At 30.8% G+C, this 16,882-nt stretch overlaps 1 protein-coding gene and 1 long non-coding RNA gene across 2 annotated transcripts; one reads left to right on the top strand and one right to left on the bottom strand.

Annotated features, from left to right (window-relative positions):
• Positions 1-895: 895 nt before the first annotated feature.
• LOC110228479 lies at positions 896-3,269 on the top strand. Its single transcript, XR_002332035.1, has 4 exons — positions 896-1,100; positions 1,198-1,239; positions 1,591-1,675; positions 2,986-3,269. It is a non-coding gene; the product is annotated as an uncharacterized LOC110228479 (long non-coding RNA).
• A 4,329-nt stretch (positions 3,270-7,598) lies between these two features.
• LOC9311564 lies at positions 7,599-10,092 on the bottom strand. The gene is made up of 7 exons (XM_002877115.2): positions 9,774-10,092; positions 9,584-9,678; positions 8,800-8,920; positions 8,585-8,703; positions 8,320-8,506; positions 8,084-8,227; positions 7,599-8,014 (listed from the first exon to the last, which is right to left on the bottom strand). Exons 1-7 carry the CDS (start codon positions 10,002-10,004, stop codon positions 7,724-7,726), a joined length of 1,188 nt encoding a protein of 395 aa, XP_002877161.1. The 5' UTR covers positions 10,005-10,092; the 3' UTR covers positions 7,599-7,723.
• Positions 10,093-16,882: the final 6,790 nt, after the last annotated feature.

The raw sequence follows: 16,882 nt of genomic DNA on the forward strand, positions 1-16,882 counted from the left end.
ACAAAGTACTTATAAGGTTTATAAGATATGATAACTTGTAAAACCTTATAAAAAACTTGTAAAACCTTATAACTTGTAAAACCTTATAAAATAGCTTGTAAAATCTGATAATATCTTATAAATACCTTATAAATATGTTGTAAAACCTTTTAAAATACATTGTAAAACTTTATAAATACCTTGTAAAAAACCTTTAAAATACCTTGTAAATTTGTCCCGCCAAAAATTTAACGCCAAAAAAATTGCGGAATCACTTTTCCCGCAAAAAAAATTTTTGGCGTGAAAATTTTTTACGGGAAAATTTTACAAGGTATTTTAAAGGTTTTACAAGTTTTTACAAGTGTTTTGGCGGGAAAATTGCGGGATCACTTTTCCCGCCAAAAAATATTTTGTATTTTGTAGACCTAATTTTGTTATATTTCCTTATATATTTGTGATATTTTTTATTAAAAGAAGGGTAATTTAGTCATTTTGTACATAAAAAGGGGTATTTTTAAAAATAGACAGCCAAAGGGGGCATTTTTTAAAAAGGGTATTGAAAAAGGGGCATTTTTGTGAGTCTCCCATATTTTTTTTGTGTTAGTGAAATATATAATAGAATATATATCATAATTCATAATATTTGATAAATTTTTGTTTGTGTTTATAAATTAGTGTGTTGTGGAATATAATTCAAATATTAAAATTTTAAAGATTATGAAATTTAGTACCTTGTAAATTATATAATTGGTAATTTAAATAGAAATCTTTATAATTTAATATATTGTAATGAAAATATGATTTTACAAAAAAACTGTTAATCTCTGGCCCATTAGTGTTGGAGAGTTATTTTGTATTGGGTCGAGTATGATGTTAATAATACATTTCTCCTTAACCCATTTAATGTTTCAGTTTCCATAAACCGACTGAACATTAAAAAAAAAAAAAACAATTTGGACAGTTTTTCATTTCAGAAGTCAGAACAGTCGTTGTCTCATCAAAAAAAAAAAAACACCCACCGATCAAAATTTTCATACTCGATCGATCTAAGTCTAATTTACGAAATCTCATGTAATTCTCTATTTCTTCTCCGTTTTGTAAATTGTGAATTCTTTGAAGAGGTAAGCTTATTAGAATATTAGTGAATCTGATTTATACTATAAACCATTTTTATATGGCGATTGAAATCCAAATCTGAGTAATTTTTTGTTTGCGTAGTGTTCTTGGCGAAGCAACATCAGGAAGCCGGATTTTCTATGGGTAATTATTGTCAATTGAATTTTCATCATTATGTTTTCACTATAATTTATCGGAGAATACGAATTTGATAAGATCTAGTTTTAACTGGTTTGATAGAGTAGAAAAAGAAACTTTAATTACCAGTGCACCGAGCTATTTTTTGTACGCCTTGCTAATCGTATCAATATATTGTATTTTTTGGAAAGAGTTAGAGTTAATTTAGTTTCCATATAGATCTCAATTTACAATTTTGTTTAATGATGTTCACATTAGAGGAAGATAAACAAAGGCTACAAACTGATAAGATTTATACGAAACAATAGCTTATATCAAATCTGCAGAATCTTGTATTAAACTAAATAATGTTTTCAGGTAAAGCTTCACTTGGAGCAACATAAGAATATGGAGGCTATCAAATTTGTTCATTGGAGCAATGCCTCAAATCTATATGTGAAAGGTTAGTGAGATTATCTTTTATAGACTTTTGTTATTAGAATTTCATAATTACTTTCTGTTATTGAGTGTATTTGATGTTAGTTCATATAGAAAATTGTGTTTTCCCGTAGTATGTTTCAATCAAAGTACTTAATAAGATATGGAAATTTATAAAAATGTTGGTATGCTTCTGCAAACGAAATTGTTAACTTCATATAGGTTTGTCTTAAAAAAAAAAAAAAAAAAAACTTCATATAGGTTTAGTAAAAATATAACTTTAACTTAACAAAATTTAGATGTTTGCAGAATTTAACTTCAAAGGTAAATTAATGTTTTCAAATAAAGCTTCAATTGGGTAACAACAGAATATGGAGGAGTCTATATTCATTAGAGCAAAGCCTCAAAACTATATGTCAAAAGGTAGATCTATTGAGTTTTATAGACTTAGTTAATACATCTTCATATTTACCTTATGTGATTGAGTGTACTTGATGTTAGTTCATATAAATAACAATGTTAACCCATAATATTTTTCAAACAAAGTAGTAAATAAGAGATGCAAAGTACTAAAATTTATGGAATTGTATGAAATAATCACTTTTACTACTTCTATAAGTGAAATGGTTTACTTCATATAGCTTAAGAAAACCATTAACTTGTCTTAACAAAGTTAAGTTGCTCAAAATATAAGGATTCAGATTCTCAAAAAAAGAAAACAATAACATAGCACTTAGTTCAAAATATAGAATCTCTAAAACCTTTAGAAATAGCATTTCTTCTACTCAAATCACCAAATTGATTTGAGTAACACCATTATTGAAAAAGTTCTCCTTAAAACCAGCTTGGATCTATAAACACCAAAGAACAAAGACGTGGTGTTATAGTAAAACATAATTTGATAAAATAAAAACTATTAAGAAAGATGCAATAATAATTGCTACCTCTAACTCAAAATCTCTGTTCAAATGCATAGTTCTAAGGAGTAGAAACAGCTAAATTTTCGTGGTGAAAGATAAATGTGTATCTACAATGGCATTAGGCATCTATATTTATAGGAAAGAGGGCAGCTCGAATGTGTTAGGGTGTATAGAATTAGATCAGAATAATATCTTTACGAATATTGTTTCTACCAATATTTAAGGTAAATAATTGATTAGTTAGGTTTGTTGCCATGATTTAAGGTATTATGTGGTCGATTTGTTAGTATCTCAATATATAGTTATTGTTAGAGATGGTAAAAAAAATAATTTATATCGTTTTTGGTGAGATTTGTTTGTTATAGAAATAGGTTTTAATGATAACTAACAAATATGGTTTTGGCATTAACTTCAGGATATATCGCAAAACATTCCAAGCATTGATTGATAAAAATCCGCGAATATCATTTGGATCAGATACGGGTTGAACGGATCCTAAAGCCCATAACTTACGAAGATCCGCGTGTTTTACCGAATTACTATGGGTTTAGATCCGACCCGTAACCCAGGATCCGCGTGTCAATTGACAGCAAAGTTGCCATTTTACCCTTCCACGTAATTTTTTTGATTACTTTTTGAATGTAATTATCCTAATGGCATTCCCTTGTAATTTTTTACACTTTTTAAGGTTATTTTTCAGGGAATGCTTCCTAATTAATAGTATAGATATCTTGTTGTCGTATTAGTTAGTTTGTCTTTGTGTTAGTTTTTTTTTTAAATATTAGATTTTAACCCACGGTACACTGCGGGATGATTTAATTTTAAAGTTAGTATAAAAATATTTTGTAAATTGTATCTCCTTATAACATATTTATTTATATTATAGTTTACAATTGTTATTAAGTAACGGTATACCACGAGTCCACGAGACAATTATTAATAAACTGGAGATTTAACTTGTATTAAAGCGGTAAATAAATATTGATTCAAATTCGTCCGCCATATAAATCCTTTCCGAAATATAATCTGTTCCATAATTTCTTAACCTCTCCCGTGATTTGTTTTTATTTTAAAATTTGATGATTATTTATTATATATAAAAGTTTACAAATCATATCATTCTCTAAGACATTTATATTTAAATAAACTAAAAAATTTAATATGTATTAAGGCGGCATGTTAATGATATTTTAAAATTTTATAAATATTGTTATTAAGTAACATTATACCACGGGACAATTTTTGGTTTTATACAATCTTTTCTAAATGAGACTGATTTAATATGTCTAATATTTGTGGTATTACAAAAAAAAGGGATTTAGTCCGTATTGAAGCGGCGGATTAATGATATTTTAATCTTTTTATTATTGTTGATTCAAAAACCCGTCCCGCCAAACCCGTCTGGCCAAAAAACTCATTTATTTTACTAATGTTCTTACTTATGATATGATTCTGAATCATTGTCTAAATATTTTAATCGATGTAGAACGTTGAACATATATTTTCGTCAATTGGATAATATATGTTCGTTTTTTAAATTTTGAATCACAGTATATGCAGAAAAAAATTGATTTTTTTTTACTTTATGTATTATATGATGATTCAAAATAGTTAAAAACAAATCAAACAAAGATGATAGGAAAATCATAATTATAAATCTTAATCAAATCTTCTAAATATCTAAATTATTAAATCTGGAATATCCGGTGTATGAGTTGGGTTAAATATAACCCGATCCAACAAATTTTTTTGTGAAGAATTTTTGAAACGGGTCGGATATCCGATTAACCGAGAAGCATTTTTACCTACCCGTCACCAAAATGTTGCGAAAATATTAGTATAGATACACAAAAAATTGCTAATAGCCCAAGCATCCGTGGTCTAGTGGCAGAGGAAGCTTTGAGAAAGGGTAAAACTCCCAAACCTGAGTTCGATTCTCCCTGGAAACAAAAACACATTTGTTTGGGAAGTCTGTCAGTTGGACCTTGACCCAATTGGTTTACCTGGTAGCCAGAAATGCAGACGGCCTGACTACCCCCTGGCACTTAGTCAAAAGGCATTCCAAACTCGGGATAGGCAGAGTGGTAGCCCGTAAGGGCCTAACCGTTAACACGGTGGATCAGTCCACTATGTAGCACCTCGGTGCGTTCCTACCGGGACCCACCGGATAGCCGATAGGGTTTATCAAAAAAAAAAAATTGCTAATATTTATTTCAAAAAGTTAGATATAACCCAAAAATTAGATTTACAAAGCCCAATTTAAATTTTAAAAAATCTGAAAGCCCAAAATTTAAAAAATACATACTCCCTCCGTTTCGTTTTAGTTGTCGTTTAAGGTTTTTTCACACAAATTAAGAAAGCATTAAATTTTTTGTTTTACTCTTTATTAATATATTTTATAAAAAATTTCATTGGCCAAAACATTAAAACTGTAGGGATAAAACTGAAATTTTTACCAAACATTTGCATTGAAAACCTAAAACGACAACTATTATGAAACAAAATTTAAATCCTAAAACGACAACTAAACTAAAACGGAGGGAGTATCTGTTTTTAATAGTCAAATTCCAAAACATTATTTAAAATAATAAAGATATATTTTGTAATAATAAATCTATTGTGGGCGTTCCGAAGATTATCACAAATCCCTTCGGATTTGATCTGTAAATGTCGACCAGCACGGAAACCACCATGGAATTATTGGGCTGAAATGGAGTTCGAAATGGCAATGGGGATGATACCACATTTGCAGGAGGGGGTAAGGAAAAGGCACAATACATCAAGCAGATTTTTTTTCCTGTATCAACGAGAGGCAGATGTTCTTACAATGACATCAAAATTATGTCAACAACTAAAGGTAATGCTAAAAGCATTTTGGAGTCTCAGCTATATGCTGTTAGCCATCAATATGAAGTACATGAAGGGGGGACCTATCAGACATAGTCTGATTGCCCGTAAGGCTTACGTTCAGAAAGCAAGGTTAACCCACTCCATCATCGAAGCAACAGCTTCCCATATTTGCGAAAATCGATTGTATCCATCTAGTCTGTCTTTATTGTATGAAAGGATCTGTGTCTCCAATCTTGTGTATCCAAACGATGTATTGTTATGCTATCAATAAAATCATTTTAGTGTTAAAAAAAAAAAATCGCCGAAACATTTTTTGCACAAAGACTCTTATTTTGTTTGGGCCGGGACAGTCCGGATTGAACATCCCGATTGGCATATTCCATCTTTTTTTGTTTTTTTTTGTTTTTTATGTTTCTTCCCAACTTTTAGTATTTGGGGACCTGGGGTTGAAATAACAGTGTAAAGGGGTGAATATTGATAGAAGAAATAAGTACATGGGTCAAAATGTAACATTGAAAGAAGAAACACATAATGGGGTCAAAATGTAAAAATAGAAAGAATGAGCAAAAAAAGAGGGTGTCCATAAAAGTAAGAAACCCTAGAAGAATAAGCCAATTAGTGTTGAGATTATAGTTTATATAGAGGTGTAACAATGAAAGAAGAAACACATAATGGGGTCAAAATGTAAAAATAGAAAAATAAAGGGGTTGATTCAGAAATAAGAGAAAGATGGTGAAGTATATAAAAGTAAGAACCCTAGAAGACGAAGAAGCAAAGTAGTGCCTGAGGCCGAGCGCTTCCCTCTTTAGTGAGGGGTGGCGTGGTATACCACGAGAAGGGATTATTTGTGGCGTACCCTAAGGGGTGCGTAGGCGCATATCAGAGAATTAGGGCCTTTCTCTGCTTTGCTGTTTCCTTGAAGCTTTGGGCTGTCAAAGCAGAGAGGTTTTTGCCCTACATTTTTTTGTTTTTCGATCTTCATTTTTGATTTTGGATTCTTTAAATCTTGTAGATTATTTTTTGTCTCTGTACATGTTTTTACGAGTCTTTTGAAGTTTATGATAAGATTAGGTTAGATTAAATTAGATTATCTACGATCATCATTCTTTGGTCAATTTTGTTTTTCCGGTCGCCGTTGTTCGTATTGTTGTGCCAAGAAAGCTTACAAAATAAGCGAAATTATGACTGATTTGGTTATTTCCGGTTATCTCTGGTTAAATCGGTTATTTGTGGTTCTGATATCAATCAAAGGTCATCAATCTGAAAACGATTGATTGAAATTCTACGGTTATTGTAATGGATATGCAGTGAAGATATATATTCATGTAGAACAAGATTACTAACAATTTAAACTCGAAAGAATCATATTATCGGTGATTATTGATCATTAGGATGTAATTAATCAGCAGAATATTACATAATCAAGCCATCTCAAGAATTTTGACATCTAAGTAGTTGTTGACTAGTTGGGTCTTAAATAGTTGTTGAATGAAACCCACGAGTCCAACTTGTAACCTTAAATGTTGTGTATGCAAATCAAGTTCTAATAAACGCTAGGCGCTAGTCGGGCGGCTGGGGTGGGCCTAGCGCCTAGCGGGATTACTCGGGGATTAAACGGGATTACTCGGGGATTAACTTTAGATACTTTTAATTTAGATTTATGTATATATATTAAAAAAACGTAAGTGTACAATGATTATAACGTGGTACAGTGGTCTGTCTCCTTCCTTTGACCTTGGGAACGAGGGTTCGATGTTCAATTTTGATATTTATCTCTTTTTTTTTTTAAGAATCGCAAATTTACAAAATTGCCCCCGTCCCCTTCCTTTCTCCCTGCGACAACAAAACCCTAGTTTCTGCGTTTTTTTGTTTTTTTTTTCACAATTCCATCGTTTTCATGTTTTTCTTTTAGGTTTATACCAAATTATAATAGATCTATTAGTTAACTATCGATTTCTAACTTAAATCAAAGCAAAATATGAATTTTTTTCTGAAACTCCGATTTGTTGGCCGATTTGGACAAATCGCAACGGTCCACCACCGCCGAGCGCCTCGCCGGCGACTAATCAGCCGCCTAGTCCGCGTTTTTGAACAAGGATCAAAATTAGTTGTGATGTTGATTAATGTGGAATTAGTAAGCTTGTCCTAATTTGTTTAGATGTCTTAGCAAAACCCAACTTCTCAACAATCTAGCTATATGATTAACTAAATTTCAAGTCAAATGATGTGAGATCAAAAGTATATTTGCAACATTACATAGATGAACAATAGTTCAAGAACATAAGATTATCATAGTGTGGCTCTCACATTTTCGTCTCAGAAAAATAAGTTGATGAGACGGCCAATCCCTCATGGTCATATGTGCGGACGAGTCTCTGTCTTGAGCTTGGCGATTCAAGCCAGCAGAATTCTAAGTGAAACGACTTTAGGTCCGCAACACACTTTCCTACGTCACACGGACATCCCATGTACATACCTCCTGGTAACAGAGTCATTTGGTATCCTTCCGCGAATGTAACCAAGTTTTTAGACTGTTTACCCTCCCAGTGTACATTAGTTGTTACTTTTTTCTCATCCGATGTCGAGGAAATATCCTGATTCACATCAAGTTCAGAGGCATTCTCATATAAATAAATGCTCAAGTGGAGAACAATATTCAATACCTGGACTACTTGGCCTTTGTCATTTATTTCAAGAACAGCCACAGTATCGGATTCGGATAGTGTTGCTCCATAGACACCACTTCGTTTTGTTACTGAACGACCTTTCCAAGTACCGAGAAATGGGATAATCCTTTCTGCATCATCCTGCAACAAAGGGAAACATATATTGGTATGGTAGTAAACTGCAATCATGACTGATGCTTTATGAACTTGAATCAATACCAACAAAAACTTACTTGAGCGTTATCAAGGACTGGATGAGTGAGATTCTTTAACCCTCTTTCCTCAAGGAAAACAATAAGCATTTCAAGAACACCTTTGGGATCCATGATGTGAAAGGCTCTAGCCCTTCTATCCATCTCCTTAGAATACAAACAGTTCTCACATACTAAAGAAGGACGCCGAGATGGAAGTTTAAGATTTCTGAAAAAATTGTTATAAGCTTCATGGAGCATAAAAATGTTTATACAGAAGAAGAGCCAAAGGGTATGAGAAACCAACCTTGGTGATTCTTCGCCAGTGTCATCTTCCCCAAGAACACCTTGCCTTAATGTCGTATCCAACATTCCAGCGGTTTGATACCTCAACGAAAACGCTCTCTCCTTTGGGAATAATCCAATCTGCAGACTACTGATGATGGATATCAAGATAGTCATCAAATCCTTAAGAGACAAACTTAGTATCTTGATGATTGAGATAAACAGAGCTACTCTCACCTGCTGATATTTGTCCACAGTGAACATATTCGTTTCCTTAATTTTGTATTCAACCCATTCTGGTTCCTCCTCATCCTCTTCGGAAACTGAAGTAGCTGATGTAGGTTGTTTTATATATAACCTAAACAATAAAAACACAACGCATATTACAAAACTGGTAACGCAGAGCAAAAACCATTGCTTCCGGATACAGTGTATAGGATAATACCATACAACATCAAAATACATGAATAAACATTGTGAGGACACACAATTTCTTAAACATCATTTAAAATTCAGAAACTTTCTATAGTACAAACACAATGCAGATTAGGAAACTAGTTCTACAGAACAAAAACCATTGCTTCACACAAAATTCACATAAAGTGTACAAGAAAAACCTTCAGGTATGCATAGAATAATACCCTCTAAACATCAATATATATGAAAAATCGTTGTGCGAACAGACAATTTCTTAGACATAGTCAACAATTCAGACCTCTCCATTGATTCCAAAGATGACTGAATCTATAATTTATAGACCTTTCTAATCTTATCAAAAACACTAATCAAGCAAAACATATAGTAAACAAGAAAAACTTCAAATTTGCTCCAAATTCATAGAATAATCATTTAAAGTTCAGAACTTTATACATTTCTATTGCCAAATTCTCCATCAATTGATTCCTAAAGAGAATTGAATCCTCTATTAAACACCTTTCATGTTCCAAAAACACTTATTTTCCAACAAAGCAGAAACACAGATTCACAGAAAATCATGAATCAAGAAAAAGAGTAATCATACGATTGATTAAGACTAAGTAGCTCATCTTCTCCATAAGAACTAGCTGAAAGACGTGTATCAATCTTATGCAACAAATTCCCATCACCATCAAATTGCTGCAAAAACAAAAAAAAGACAGAGCCTTTAACATAAATCTAAATAAAAAAGAGCAAATTTTCAGAATCAACGATTAGGGTTTAGGTCACTATACATGAAAGGAGCCAGTCCATTTTCCGACATTAAGATGAACAAATCCTCGTAAATTGTCAATACTCATTGCTTCATCGGTTGTTCTCTTGTCATCTTCTTGAACCGCCATGGATCTTATAACAACGGTTCTGGTTCCATAGCCCGAGCGTAGAATTGGGGATTGAATGGGTCTGAGGGATTTGGTTAGTGGAGCAAAAGGAAGTGAGCAAGTGAAGGAAGTAGTAGCAGCCATGGAGGACCTCTGAGTGGAGTGATTCGTTTTTTTTTTTTTTGTGAATGTATCTTATCAACAAACGATAGAACTGGGAATAAAACTGAACCGGATTGAAATTTATATCAAATTGTCGGAACCAAATCCCTATAAATTAAAAATTGAGTAATTACACTACATACCCTAAGACTGAAAAGTATTTAAATCAAAGGAGAAGTGGCAAACCTGTAAATAAATGATCAACTGAAAACATGATAAAAAGACTAAAATACCCCTAAAATCAAATACTTCATTTTTCCTTCCTTCTTTGTTTCTCTTTACTTTTATTATTTATTTTTTTCTTTTTCTTTTTTCTTTACTTTATGATAACCCCAAACAAATGATTCTTCTTAATTGTGAAACTGATTGCATCTAAAATTATGATATTTTGAATTCATTAAACTCGTCGCATTTTTCTGATTTAAATGAACTCAATAAACCTTAAAAAAAAATTGATATAGAGACGTCGTATGTTTGGGTGTCGTTCATTATTATTGAGCTTCTGTTAGAAATGATTTGAGACACCGTCAACCGACGACGCTAAGAACAAATAACGTTTTTCACTACAGCTACTGGGATTATTGTGGGTTATGCTTATTTCTTGATGACTTCAAGAGATCCAACATATCAAGATTTCATGAAAAAGTTGTTTCTTTCTAGGCAGAGGAAGTTGCTTAAGAGTCATAAGTTTGATGTTGAGAGGTTTAAGGAACTTGAGAATAAGTGGAAGATAATATCTTGAATCGTGTTGCTGTTGATCTTGATTTGGAGGATTCTTTGCAGAGTCGTCATAGAGATTGATTGGTTTTTTATTATCCAACATCAGTTTCTGGTTTTTCTAACCATTCTCTTTTTGATTATATATCATGATATATAGTGATATATCGGGAAATACACATGTGTCTTATTCCAGGGGTAAATTCGTCCGATTTTTTCGAAACCAAAAATTTCTCTCTCTTGTTTTGCAAAGAATAAAAGTTGTGTATGTACAAGCTAATTATTTCTCAAATAATTAGCATACAGCTAAATTTAAAAATTTAAAAATTACCAAAAAAAACTAAATTTCTCTATAAATTAATAATTAATAATTTATCGATAAATTAATTTTCTTACAAATTATTATAATATCACAGTTATGACAATATTAATTTATAAAGGTTTTATTGTACTGATATTTGCAATTTTATTGCACTTAATTATTTGCCTTTGGGTTTAGATTTTAAGGCTTTAGGCATATTAAATACAATTATTATATAAAAAATCATCTTTTAATGGTCCATATAAATATGTTTTTACAATATCCATGAGATAGATCTTAGATCTCAATTTTGAGTTTTGATTAATTAAATTTATGATGAACTAAAAAAAGAGAGAGATATTTGTATATGTTTTGCAGTATATAATAAGTTAAGTTAATCTATATCTCTTTTAGGCTTTTCATATATTTTTAAATGCATTAATAAGAAAAATAATAATAACTAAAAAACTATGTCAATCAATTCGTTGTGATTTTTTTTTCTATTAAATTAGTCAAGTATTTGTTAAACATCTTCACAATATTTGATACTTGTTCTTTACAAAACTAGAATAACTCTTTGTATATTTTTAAACTAATTTTATTTGGAATAAAATCTACAACAAGAATTTAACTGGAATATAACTAGCATTCCGCTTCTCTATATTAATATCGATCACATCATAAAATCATCTTTTACAAAGCAAGAAACTATTAGAATTATCTAAACAAAACATTCAAAGTGGGGTTGAATGGTATTAAAACTTCTTTGCTCTACGATCGTGTTGATGAATAACTTTGTTGTGAGGCACACCAGAGTTACTAATATTAATGCTAGAGTATCTGAACTATCCAACAATATATTTTATCGCATCTAAAAACTGACGTATATTTGATAACTAAAATATAAACCATGGTTAACTCTAGTCTTGAATTCCATTCCATTTACAAATTATGTACATATTAACTAATTTTTTGGTTGAAGAACCTTAATATTTAGAGATGCTAATAGGTAAAAGATAAAATCAACACTATCACTCTATTAAAATTTTAGAGAAGACAAAAAGTGGTTAATCGATATATGAAAGAAAAAGTTTCAAACAAAATTAAAACAACAAACTAAAGGTTGTAGGAAATGTATAAAGCCAATAAAAAAATGCTACAGCCTCAAATTTGAAACAATCATGCTGTAACTTTTTTTTTTTTTCTCACAGCCCAAACAATATTTTTTATTAATTATTTTGGCTATAAGTAACAAGAACATGAGAAAAACTAAACTATTGAAGAATGTTGCATTGTATCACAATAAAGTTAATCTGTCACTTCCCTGCTTATCGGCTTCTCGTTTCCTCCAAGATCGAGGCTATCGAGCGGAATTTTTGTTTCTTGTTCCCCTGCATATTTCTGGTGCGAGAAGATGGAGTAAATCTATCGGTAGGATTTAATTTTCCTTCACTTCTAAGTATTCCGTCTCTTCCTCTTTTAAGAAGTCGAGGATCGCTTCTTTCCTGCCAGTTATTAATATTTAGTTTCCTAATATCCTAGAATATATGATACAAAACCAAATTCATTTGCATTATTGAGAATGACAAACCATTTCATTTGCTCCCTCTTCTTCATTCGCTCCCACCGTTTCATTCGCTCCCTCCTCTTCATTCGCTTCATTGTGATTTTTATCCGAGGACTCTACCTGTTAAATCAAGTAAAGTGAGAACCAAATTCATTTGTATTAGAAAAATAAAAAAACAAAAACAAAAGACAATTCACATTTGCATCAACCGATCTACAGCTTTCTTCCGGCAAGGTCTCGACCAGCTCAGTGACATGTGAATGGTCATCCCATCTACTGCTTTCCTGCCACTTGTTTGGTGGCTTTCCCACAGTTGCATTCCCTAGTCTTCCGAATAAAATTACAATAAACTTAAACGGTTGCATTCCGCTTCTCTATATTAACATCAATCACATCATAAAATCATCTTTTACAAAGCAAGAAACTATTAGAATTATCTAAACAAAAAAATTCAAAGTGGGGTTGAATGGTATTAAAACTTCTTTGCTTTGCGATCGTGTTGCTGAATAACTTTGTTGTGAGTGCAGAGTTACTAATATTAATGCTAGAGTATCTGAACTATCTAATGATATATTTTATCGCATCTAAAAAATGACGTATAGTTGGTAACCAAAATATAAACCATGGTTAACTTTAGTCTTGAATTCGATTCCATTTACCAAATTATGTACATATTAACTAATTTTTTGGTTGAAGAACCTTAATATTTAGAGATGCTAATATGTGAAAAGATAAAATCAACACTATCACTCTATTAAAATTTCAGAGAAGATAAAAAGTGGTTAATCGATATATGAAAGAAAAAGTTTCAAACAAAATTAAAACAACAAACTAAAGGCTGTAGGAGATGTATAAAGCCAATAAAAAAAGCTACAGCCTCAAATTTGAAACAATCATGCTGTAACATTTCTATTTTTTTTCTCACAGCCCAAACAATATTTTTTTTTATTATTTTGGCTATAAATACAAATTTTTCTACGGCACTGTTTTATGGTCTTTAGGAAGGTTGAACATGTTTTTTTTTTCCTCTTTCCTCTTTTTTCTCTTTTTCTTTTAAAAAATTTGTTATAGTTTTCATCCATGTATATTATGAAATTTTATTTGTGTGGATATAAATAGTACGTAAAATATCTACTTTAAGACATATAAAAGAGATATATATATATAACGCACATCGTTTTTTAAATATATCATTTCTATGTATATGTATACCATAATTTATTAAATTGATATTTGAGAAAATTATTATATAACACAACTAATATATACCGATTATATTTTTTTTGTTTAAAAATACATACAACTAAATCTTATTGCTACAACCAATTTACTTATATAATAATATTACTAGATAATTTAGCCGCACTATGTGCGGGGAGAAATAGTTATATGAAATATATATTAAAAATTTTGGAAACCGATTATATATTATCACTTGATATATAAGTGTGAATATTTGAATATGATTTAGTAACTCATATATTTTGGAGATTTTATTAGTTAGGAATTAGGATATTCCATATTTGGAATAAGATTTTAAATTAAAATATTGACCAAAGTTTTTTTTTGAAATATCATTCCTATAATTCTGAAATATATTCGAATATTTTTCGTATTTAATTAAGATTTTATTTTGGAAACAGTTCAATATAAAAACTGAAAAGAGTATGAATAATTATTTTTTAAACGTAATAAAATTTTATTATCCTTTATTATTCTTGATAATTCTATGTAGTTAGGATTGATTTATTGCATAACCCTCATTTTATGAATCAATTTATATTGTTACGATAAGGTATTGGGTTGTAAATAAATTGTAACTAAAATGAGTAAATGACTAATTAAATTGAATAAACCATGTAAAAGTTTTAATAAATTGATAAGGTAAAAATTTGGAAAGAAATAATATTGAAAATAATGAGTAAGCGGATACATTTTTAACAGAGATTAATATTAAATATTGTTCATAGTGAATGCGTAATAAATGAAATGTTACTAACTAATTTATGTAAAACTATGTTCCAAATATATTTAAGAAACATATGGGCTCACATATACATTTAGATGTTTTGTAATTTATAACAAAAAATAGAATGTCATATATGTTAAAATTCTAAATGTTTTTTATAAAACATATAAAAAAATATAAGTACAAAACATGTAATAAACATTTATATTATATATTGTTCATCATGATTTATGCTATATACTTTTTACTTGTTTTGTCAATATATATATATAGGTTTTATTAATTAATTTCCTTTATTAATTGTTAATCTCTTAAATATAGAGGAAAAATATGCATAAGTACCACTAATAGCATTATATGTAATTAGTCTAGTAAATATTGGACAATTATTAAGTTTGCTCAGAGTTTCTCTGGTTGCGACATGTCAGCATGGCAGTCTTGTAAATCACACGTGAAGGTAAGGTTTTTTATTTAAAATGCTTCTCAATTAATATATAGGGGATATTAATAAAACATACAACCTAATTAGTACAACAATAAAACATATCTTCACAGTCATCACACCTACATCAAAATTTTTACAATAATAAATCTATAGCTACAGACGAACCAATAACCCACTTAGTCGTTGAGTTCAAAGATATAATCCAATAGATGGAGAAAAAAAGAAGATACTGGGAAAAGACAAAATCTTAAATTTTTGTAGGTTGGAAATTATATTTTTAACTATATCTTTATTTCTCTAGAGGAGATTTTCTTATCTTGAAAACACATTCTTTAGTAATATTCTCTCTGTTTTACAAAGATTGTCGTTCTGGAGTTATTTTTTTTTGTTTAAAAAAAATACCGTATTACATTTTCAATGCAACTTTTGTAACTAATTTCTAGATTTGCCCCTTATAAAAAACTAAAAAATCTTTGTACTTAAATTATTAAGGGTATATTAAATAAGGGTTTATTTACATATTTAACTTATTTCTTAATACATATGTGTGAAATATGTCAAAATGACACTCTTTATGAAACATAGGGAGTATATAATAAGAAGTAAAATATATATTAAAAATAAACAATATTATTAGAAAAACAAAAATATTTTTAGAAAAACATATGAAAAAAAGAAAATGACTTATTTTGATTTTTTTTACATTATCAGTTTTTGTTACTAATATTTTGTTTCGATTCAATATTATGATTACTTTTTCGAAATATCATAAAGGAAGTACACGACATATATTCTCTCCAAGTATCATATGTTGTATGCTAAACCCGTTCCTACACCAATGGCCCCTACGACGAGTTTAACAGCGGCTGATGGTGATAACTTGCCTCATCCGATGGAATATCGTGCTGCAATTGGGAGTGTACAATATCTTGCTCTCTCTAGACCAGATGTTGGCTTTACAGTTAATCAACTCTCTTAGTTCATGCATTCTCGGACTATTGTTTATTACGAAGCTGTTAAACGAGTGGTGCGATATCAGGCTGGAACTGTAGATCATGATTTTTGGTTTTCTGCTAGTGCTTCCTTAGAACTTGCTGCATATTCTGATGCAGATTGGGGTGGTGATAAAGATAACTATTCGTCCACGGGGGCATACATTGTATACCTTGGCACACATCCAATTTCGTGGTCTTCCAGGAAGCAAAAAGGAGTCTCTCGATCGTCCACCGAAGCGGAGTATAGGGTTCGATAATCCAAGTTACTGAAGCGATTTCTGAATTCAAATGGATTGTCTCGCTTTTGTCCGAACTTGGAGTTCGACTCCCGACTACTCCGAAAGTTTTCACTCTCGAATGAAGCACCTAGCCTTGGATTATCATTTTGTTCGGGAACTTATTCAAGATGGAGTTATTAGAGTGGTACATGTCAATTCCATTGATCAACTTGCTGATGGTCTCACTAAACCACTACCACGAGCTTGCTTTCAAGATCTTCGGTTCAAGATTGGAGTAAGCAGTGGTTCTCCATCTTGAGGGACATGTTAGAGTAATAGATATATGTGAATATTCCATATCTTGTTATGTAAATCTCTAGAGTATATCTTCTACAATTCTCTTTTGTAACCTATATGTATAGGCTTCTCTATTCAATAATAAACACACAATTATACTAAATTCTACTTGCTAGTGTTGAGAGGATTGCCACGAATACATTTTTTTCTTCTGTTGGATCACAACGGACCGGCGCAGTGATCCATTTCCACGTTTACAGTGATAAAGTATCACTCCATAGGAGAAGAGGTAACTAGTGGTGACCACTAGGCTAGCGCCGTCAATCGAACTCCATATGAGAAGATACGGAA

The sequence above is a fragment of the Arabidopsis lyrata genome, assembly GCF_000004255.2.
Source record: "Arabidopsis lyrata subsp. lyrata unplaced genomic scaffold ARALYscaffold_5, whole genome shotgun sequence".
Taxonomy (NCBI): Eukaryota; Viridiplantae; Streptophyta; class Magnoliopsida; order Brassicales; family Brassicaceae; genus Arabidopsis; species Arabidopsis lyrata.